Source organism: Protobothrops mucrosquamatus, unplaced genomic scaffold (assembly GCF_001527695.2).
Source record: "Protobothrops mucrosquamatus isolate PMUCROS unplaced genomic scaffold, P.Mucros_1.0 scaffold3158, whole genome shotgun sequence".
Classification (NCBI taxonomy): Eukaryota; Metazoa; Chordata; class Lepidosauria; order Squamata; family Viperidae; genus Protobothrops; species Protobothrops mucrosquamatus.
Window position 1 is genome coordinate 45,067 of NW_015389158.1, and position 8,716 is coordinate 53,782.

General features: G+C 44.6%; 1 protein-coding gene across 1 annotated transcript; it reads left to right on the forward strand.

The window, feature by feature from the left end:
- The first annotated feature begins 4,544 nt into the window (after positions 1-4,544).
- LOC107297152 (olfactory receptor 5V1-like) lies at positions 4,545-5,480 on the forward strand. The gene has a single exon (XM_029286240.1). The coding sequence runs from the start codon at positions 4,545-4,547 to the stop codon at positions 5,478-5,480; it is 936 nt and encodes a 311-aa protein (XP_029142073.1).
- The last annotated feature ends 3,236 nt before the right edge of the window (positions 5,481-8,716 follow it).

Sequence of the window (8,716 nt, forward strand, 5' to 3'; positions counted from 1 at the left end):
AGCACCTTGGTGGGTCTCGTCCCTGTTCTGCTCATCGTCCTGTCCTATTTCTACATTTTGTCCTCCATTCTGCAGATCCGCTCCAGGATCGGCAGGCGCAAAGCCTTCTCCACCTGCGCTTCACACCTTGCTGTAGTAACACTCTTTGTTGGAAATGCCTTTGTGAACTACAACCAGCCCAGTGCTGGCTACTCTCTAGAGGTGGACACCTTGATCTCCACCATGTTTTGCATCGTCACCCCCATGTTGAACCCCTTGATCTACAGCCTCCGCAACAAGGAGGTGAAGGGGGCCCTGAGGAAGATTCTCAAATGCTGGAGAAAAGCATAGTTTTCATTCATTTATTGACAACAAACATTTATTGTGTCTGGGAAGAACCCATAGAAAAAATTATTTTTTCCGGTTGGAAACTCTGCTGTGAGGATACGAAGAAGGTTTGTTAAGAAATGCTGATCTTCTCTGGAAATTTCTTTAATTTATCTTCTTTTCTCATTGATCACATCCAAAATTGTCTCTTGACTTCTTTTTGTATTCACTGTTCTATTGTATAAAATAAGTTCCAATGTTGGTGAGATGGTTAGCAAACTGAATGAATGAATGAATGAATGAATGAATGAATGAATGAATGAATGAAAGCTTTACTTGCATCCCAAACTATTCTGAAATCAGTACCTTTATCTACATTTTTTTTTTAAAAAAATCACTTTTGATTTATTTTCGAAATTCTCCGCTATTGCTTGTTTCTGCAGCAACATATAGTCTCCCTCTAGGGCAGGGGTCTTCAAACTTGGCCACTTTAAGACTTGTGGACTTCAACGCCCAGAATTCCTCAGCCAGCCAGGGCTGGTTGAGGAATTCTGGGAGTTGAAGTCCACAAGTCTTAAAGTGGCCAAGTTTGAAGACCCCTGCTCTAGAGCAAGGGTGGGAAACCATGGCTCTTTTACGGCTTGTGGACTTAAACTCCCAGAATTCCACGCAGGCTCAGGAATTCTGGGAGTTGAAGTCCACAAGCCATAAAAGGGCCTTGGCGCCTCATCCCTGCTCTAGACTAGAGGAAGTAGATTTCCTTCTATAAACCAAACTCACAGGATTATGATCTGAACAAGGCTTTGGTAATCCTTCTGCTTTAGACACATTAGAAGCCAAGCTCTTTGGAAGCCAAACCACAGCTATTCTGGTAAAGGATCAATGTCTTTCAGAAATTTCTGTCTCCGTATATCAACCTACACCAAAAATTATCCTTTAAATTAAAAAAAAAATGCCTCTTCTTTTGAAGTTTGCCTTAAGTAATTTTAATATTTTTCCCAGAAATATATGTATGGAGATCATTCCATTCCAGTCCTCCATCAAACACCAATAATCGTCAGAGAAAATATGGCTAGTCCAGGGGTAGGCAACCTTGACTCTTTTATGACTCATGGACTTCAACTCCCAGAATTCCTGAGCCAGCACTCTGTACAGTCAGGGGAACACAAAGTGTCCATGGGACACACCACTAAAAATGGAAGCCATCGTTCCTTCATAAACTGTACTCTGAGGGAGTCACGGCAACACTTTTCTCTTTCGCTGCACAGATTATCTCAAATGGAACGATGGGAACCGTGACAAAATGTTTACTTTTGTCTGCAAGTGCATATTTTAGTGTCAATTGCCTCTGCTCCAGAGAGAAGGAAGCACCTGGTGAAGTCTGGAGAAGCAACGGAGCCCTGTCAAGACCTCTGCTCTGCATTCCTTCGCTTAATGGAGTCTTTATGCAGCTTGCATCTGATTTGGCCCCTTCTGATGGGCTAGCAGGGCAAATAAAATCTGTCTAGCATGACTGGTGTCATTTATTTGGCAAAGCCAGAAGTCTGTTGAGGTTTGAAGGTCAAGACCCTCCAGTGATGCTACGATGCTCTCTCGCATGTTCATTTCACTTCAGATGGAGGGTTGAGAATCTTCTGGACCTCAGCACCATTTTCCTGTCCTCTAAACTGATTTAGTTGGGTAGCTGGGATGACCTTCACTTCTTGGGTCACCCTGCAAGGAATGCACACCCTCCCAGCATCCTTTGCTCATCCTTCCCAGGAACCCCCTGCCCTCCTCCCCAGCACCACAACGAGACAGCCCGGCAAGACCTGGAAGGAGAGAAGTCACAGTTAAATGGAATTCAGCTGGTTACTTTCACTGTGTCATCCAGGGTTGAGGTTCTCCTGGGAGGTGATGATGATCCCATCAGTGGGATGGAGAAATGGCCACTGAATTCTGGGATGACTAAGAGTGGACTCTTTCATGACCATCTCAGATGTTACCCATGTAAAAACGGTCACAGTGTTTCGCAAATAGGTACCGGTGAAGAGAAGCAACGTGTTGGGGTCACGTGGCCCTCATATCTTGAACTTCTCAAGTCTGGGTCCGATGGGTGGACAAAGGGGGTCAACCTTGGCTCCAGAGTGGAGAATGAGGCTGGTCTCTTGGGTCAGAAAAAAGTTGTGAGAATTTCATATGTAGCAGCATCTTTTTTTTTATGGAGTCAGATTTTGTCTTTTGTGCCGCTTGGTTAATATAGACCAGCTGGTCCCTCAGGAAAGTAAAACTCTATTGAGTTCAATCGAAATAACTTTTACTGAGAGAAACTGGATACAGAAAAGTCATGCGGAATCTGAAGGTCCTGCACAGAGCACAAAGTGATTCTTCCACTTCCTCCCCCCCAACCAATCCATCAGCAGCCAATGTGATGTGGCAAGGTTGTTTTGAGAATGCTGAGGTGTTGGGTAGATAACAAGTCACTCTCAGGGCACGAAGGCCTTGGAACCAGACTGGAACCAGCTGGGAGGGAGTCTGCTCCGTCTCCAAAGACAATCCCCCTCCCTAATTCCCAAGGGGTTACAGTAGAAGGAAAAGCATGTGAAAAATGCCAGCCTTCTTCCCTCTCCTCCGATAGAATGGCAGGACATGATGGTGGACCTGACACGAATGTATAATCTATAACCCTAATCCAAATTATACAGCATACAATCAGGCGCTGAAGTGTGTGTCTTAGCAAGAAGAATGGCCTTTACTAATTTAGCTGAGGAGGGAAGGACAGAGGGAAGGAAGGTGGCAGGGAAGGAAGGGGAAGGAAGGAAGGAAGGAAGGAAGGAAGGAAGGAAGGAAGGAAGGAAGGAAGGAAGGAGGGAGGGAGGGAGGGAGGGAGGGAGGGAAGGATTTAAACATCTTGCATTTTGTAAAATGCCCTTGGATTCATTTCTGAAAGACCAGCTACAAACTATAGTGAGAATTGAATTCTGATTTGAGAAGGACTGATCGATGCAAAGTTACGTCTTACTTCGATCAGTCGGAACGAGAGAAGGAAGAAGACGACAAAAGGGGTCGGGACTTGAGACACGGCCAATTGTTCAGGGAGTTGTGAGTTTTGCCCCAGAGGGTCCCTGCTGAGTCTCCTCTCAGCTCTACTCCCTGCAGGGATGTTCTCAAGGCCAGGACACCAAGGCACATTTCCCCAGGTGACTTACCTCCAGTCACGGATAATGCAGAACTAGGAGTGTTGCTTCTGTTGTGAGAATGAGCTTCTAAACACCTCCCTTCTGCTCCGTGGGCAGAGCTTTGGCTGAGCCAGCTCCCATCTCTTTTTGTCCAAATCCAACTGCGGGAGAACAAGGGGAGAAAGTGACTCTGCTTCAGCCACAGCTGGTCTCCTGCAGGTGGGATAACAGTCCAGGTGAGCCACTTCGTGGTCCATCCAGCATCCTCAATTTCAACTTGGAAGGGGAGAGAGGCAACGTCCTACCAAGACTTTTAGGATTTTGAAGATCAAGAAGGGGTAGGCTTCTTCTGTGTTAAAGCTGAAAGTAAGTCAAGCATTCATTGCGTCCCCCATGGAGTTACAGCATGTCCAAGGGCATAATTTGGGCTGGGCTGAGTCCCCCATTTATTGGGAGAACTTAAAGAGCTTAAAGAACTTAAAGAGAGATTAGGAGGGAGAAGGAATCCTGAAATGGCTAATACGTGACCACAGCTGAATAAAGCTTACTCTTCAATCAGAATAGAGCTGGAAGGGAGTTTGAAGATCTTCTAGTCCAAGAATGAAGTGGGGAAGGAAAGGGCAGGGAGGCAGGGAAGGAAGGACAGGAGGGAGGGAGGGAATGTAAGGAGAGAGGAAGAAAGGAAGGAAGGGAGGGAGGGAAGGAAGGAAGGAAGGAAGGAAGGAAGGAAGGAAGGAGAAAAAAGAAGCAGAAGCAGAAGCAGAAGCAGAAGCAGAAGCAGAAGCAGAAGCAGAAGAAGAAGAAGCAGAAGAAGAAGAAGAAGAAGAAGAAGAAGAAGAAGAAGAAGAAGAAGAAGAAGAAGAAGAAGAAGATGATGATGATGATGATGATGTAAAAAAGAGAGGAAGGAAGGAAGGAAGGAAGGAAGGAAGGAAGGAAGGAAGGTCTCAAAATATCCACCTGTATAAATTTGACCCTTAATGCAGGTTATTTTCAGGTATAGGGGATCCCTCAGATTTCATTCTTCACATTCTTCTTCTGTGCATTTCTGTCTCTTCCCAGCTGTCCCTTTCCTTCCTCATGGATTCACAGAACAAAACCCAAGGGACAGAATTCATCCTCCTTGGTTTCTCCAGCCTTCTGAGCCACCAGATTCATCTTTTCTTGGTGTTCCTGGCTGCCTATTTGGCCACGCTGATGGGCAACCTCATGATCGTAACCCTGATTCTCCTGGATTCCTGTCTTCACACCCCCATGTACTTCTTCCTCAGCCAGCTCTCCTGCTTGGATGTTTGCCTTTCTTCTGTGGTGGTACCAAAGATCTTGGTGAACTTCCTACGCCAAGAACAGACCATCTCCTACAACCAATGCCTGGCCCAAGCCTTCTTCCTGATTGGCTTTGCGGGATGTGAGCCGGCCCTGCTGTCCGTCATGGCCTATGACCGCTATGCTGCCATCTGCCAACCTTTGCACTATGCCCACCTAATGAGGGGCAAGTTGTGCGTCCAGCTGTCTGTGGCCATTTGGCTCTGGGGCTTCCTGGACTCAACTATCTACACTGCCCTGGCTTCCAGGTTAGAGTTTTGTGGAAACCACCTGATTCCTCACATCTTCTGTGATGTTCCTCCATTACTGAAAATTGCCTGCAGTGACACCTCAGTCAATGAGTTGTCCACTCACATCACGGGCACCTTGGTGGGTCTCGTCCCTCTTCTGCTCATCGTCCTGTCCTATTTCTACATTTTGTCCTCCATTCTGCAGATCCGCTCCAAGATTGGCAGGCGCAAAGCCTTCTCCACCTGCGCTTCACACCTTGCTGTAGTAACACTCTTTGTTGGAAATGCCTTTGTGAACTACAACCAGCCCAGTGCTGGCTACTCTCTAGAGGTGGACACCTTGATCTCCACCATGTTTTGCATCGTCACCCCCATGTTGAACCCCTTGATCTACAGCCTCCGCAACAGGGAGGTGAAGGAGGCCCTGAGGAAGATTCTCAAATGCTGGAGAAAAGCATAGTTTTCATTCATTTATTGACAACAAACATGTATTGTGTCTGGGAAGAACCCATAGAAAAATTAGTTTTTGCTGTTGGAAACTCTGCTGTGAGGATACGAAGAAGGTTTGTTAAGAAATGCTGATCTTCTCTGGAAATTGCTTTAATTTATCTTCTTTTCTCATTGATCTCATCCAAAATTGTCTCTTGACTTTTTTTTTGTATTCACTGTTCTATTGTATAAAATAAGTTCCAATGTTGGTTAGATGGTTAGCAAACTGAATGAATGAATGAATGAATGAATGAATGAATGAAAGCTTTACTTGCATCCCAAACTATTCTGAAATCAGTAACTTTATCTACATTTTTTTTTTAAAAAAATCACTTTTGATTTATTTTTGAAATTCTCCGCTATTGCTTGTTTCTGCAGCAACATATAGTCTCCCTCTAGGGCAGGGGTCTTCAAACTTGGCAACTTTAAGACTTGTGGACTTCAGTTCTCAGAATTCCTCAGCCAGCCAGGGCTGGTTGAGGAATTCTGGGAGTTGAAGTCCACAAGTCTTTCTTTTTTTTATTGAAAAGTTTTATAAAAGTTACAATATAAACCCCAAAACCAACCCACCTTAAACCCCCCCTCTCCCTCCCCCACTTCCCAGAGCTGAATACAGGGTTACAAATATAATAATCATAATCTAACTGTAAGGACCCACCCCACTTTGCATATTAAGAAGACAGAACTCCTGGAATATTTCTTCCAACAGGCATCTTTATTAAGAGAAAGCTGGTTGCAGGCATTCTAGGCAGGACTTGGGATCCAAGCTCTCCCATTCAAGGTTTTAAGGGATCCCCCAGTAGCCCCACCCCATCACCCCCTTCTTCCAGCGACAGTCCCAGGCGTTACATTCCCACCCCCTTTTCCTCACTGCCGGGAGGAGAGACTTCAGAAAGGATTACATGAAAGGTAATGGCCCCATTGTTATTGTTAGTCCTTTTGGTGATATCCACATCCAGTCCCTTTGAAGTGCACTGAAGGAAGTGAGGGCCATAAAGCCCCTTTGTTCACCCCTTTCCCTTCATCGTATGACAGAATCCAGGGAAGGCATAAATGGGGTTTTTCATAGTTGATAACTAGAGATGAAATATAATTGGATTCTGACACTAACTAACATTAACCAACTATATAAATAACCAAGTCCATAATGCGCTTTAACTCCCCTTTAACATAAATATAATAATAATTAAAACATAAACAAATTAGTATCCTAATTATTAAACAATAAAATATCCATATTGTTCAACAATACTAATACTAAAAGTAATAATAATATCATATAATTAAAACTAATAAAAATTTCACTATAATAAACTATTAATACTAATAATACTCTAAAATTTACTCATAGGCTAAATGGAACTTTTTAGTCCCATTTAGCCAGGCTGAGGAATTCTGGGAGTTGAAGTCCACAAGTCTTAAAGTTGCCAAGTTTGAAGACCCCTGCTCTAGAGCAAGGGTGGGAAAACGTGGCTCTTTTACGACTTGTGGACTTCAACTCCCAGAATTCTACGCAGGCTCAGGAATTCTGAGAACTGAAGTCCACAAGTCGTAAAAGGGCCTTGGCGCCTCATCCCTGCTCTAGACTAGAGGAAGTAGATTTCCTTCTATAAACCAAACTCACAGGATTATGATCTGAACAAGGCTTTGGTAATCCTTCTGCTTTAGACACATTAGAAGCCAAGCTCTTTGGAAGCCAAACCACAGCTATTCTTGTTAAGGATCAATGTCTTTCAGAAATTTCTGTCTCCATATATCAACCTACACCAAAAATTATCCTTTAAATTAAAAAAAAAATGCCTCTTCTTTTGAAGTTTGCCTTAAGTAATTTTAATATTTTCCCAGAAATATATGTATGGAGATCATTCCATTCCAGTCCTCCATCAAACACCAATAATCGTCAGAGAAAATATGGCTAGTCCAGGGGTAGGCAACCTTGGCTCTTTTATGACTCATGGACTTCAACTCCCAGAATTCCTGAGCCAGCATGGCTCAGCTTGGAAACCTCTCCCTTTCCCCTCAGCATGGCTGGCTCAGGAATTCTGGGAGTTGAAGTCCACGAGTCATAAAAAGGCCAAGGTTGCCTACCCCTGGTCTAGGAGGCTCACCGCTTAGAACAGGAGGGCTTAGGACAGGGGTAGGCAACCTTGGCTCTTTTATGACTCATGGACTTCAACTCCCAGAATTCCTGAGCCAGCATGGCTGGCTCAGGAATTCTGGGAGTTGAAGTCCATGAGTCATAAAAGAGCCAAGGTTGCCTACCCTGGACTAGTTTCTCTACAAATCCTTTATACAACAGGACTTGTCCTTTGGGCATCAATTCCCAGTGTCAAAGTCTTAGTTCCACATATAGAACATAGAATAATAGACTTGGAAGGGACCTTGGAGGTCTTCTAGTCCAGTCTAGTGTCCTTTCAAGACTTGCTGGGCTGTCTCACTGTGCTCTGGTGAGGGTGGCAGGGGGTTCCTGGGAAGGATGAGCAAAGGATGCTGGGAAGGTGTGCATTCCTTGCCGGGTCACCCAAGGAGTGAAGGTCATCCCAGCTATCCAACTAAATCAGTTTGGGGGATGGGAAAGCGTTGTTGAGGTCCAGCAGATTCTCAACCCTCCATTTGAACATGCGAGAGAGCATCGTAGCATCAATGGATGGTCTTGAGCTTCAAACCTCAACAGACTTCTGGCTTTGCCAAATAAATGACACCAGTCATGCTAGACAGATTTTATTTGCCCTGCTAGCCCATCAGAAGGAGCCAAATCAGATGCAAGCTGCAGAAAGACTCCATTAAGCGAAGGAATGCAGAGCAGAGGTCTTGACAGGGCTCCGTTGCTTCTCCAGACTTCACCAGGTGCTTCCCTCTCTCTGGAGCGGAGGAAATTGGCCCTAGAAGTGGCACTTGCAGATAAAAGCAGCTATTACATCACAGTTCCTATCGTTCCATTTGAGATAATCTGTGCAGCGAAAGAGAAAAGTGTTGCCGTGACTCCCTCAGAGTCCCCAAAAAGGATTTCATGGAGCTTGTTTGTCTTATTATGAGCTGATGGTCCCGTAATAAGTTTTACAAACATCTCCAGTTTATGAAGGAACGATGGCTTCCATTTTTAGTGGTGTGTCCCATGGACACTTTGTGTTCCTCTGACTGTACAGAGTGGGTGACTGTGACAGCTCAGAGACCCCAGGGACAATTTATTTATTTATTTATTTATTT

Excerpts from the sequence above, each read along its gene's own strand:
- LOC107297152 (XM_029286240.1), top strand. The coding sequence starts at position 4,545 with ATGGATTCACAGAACAAAACCCAAGGGACAGAATTCATCCTCCTTGGT.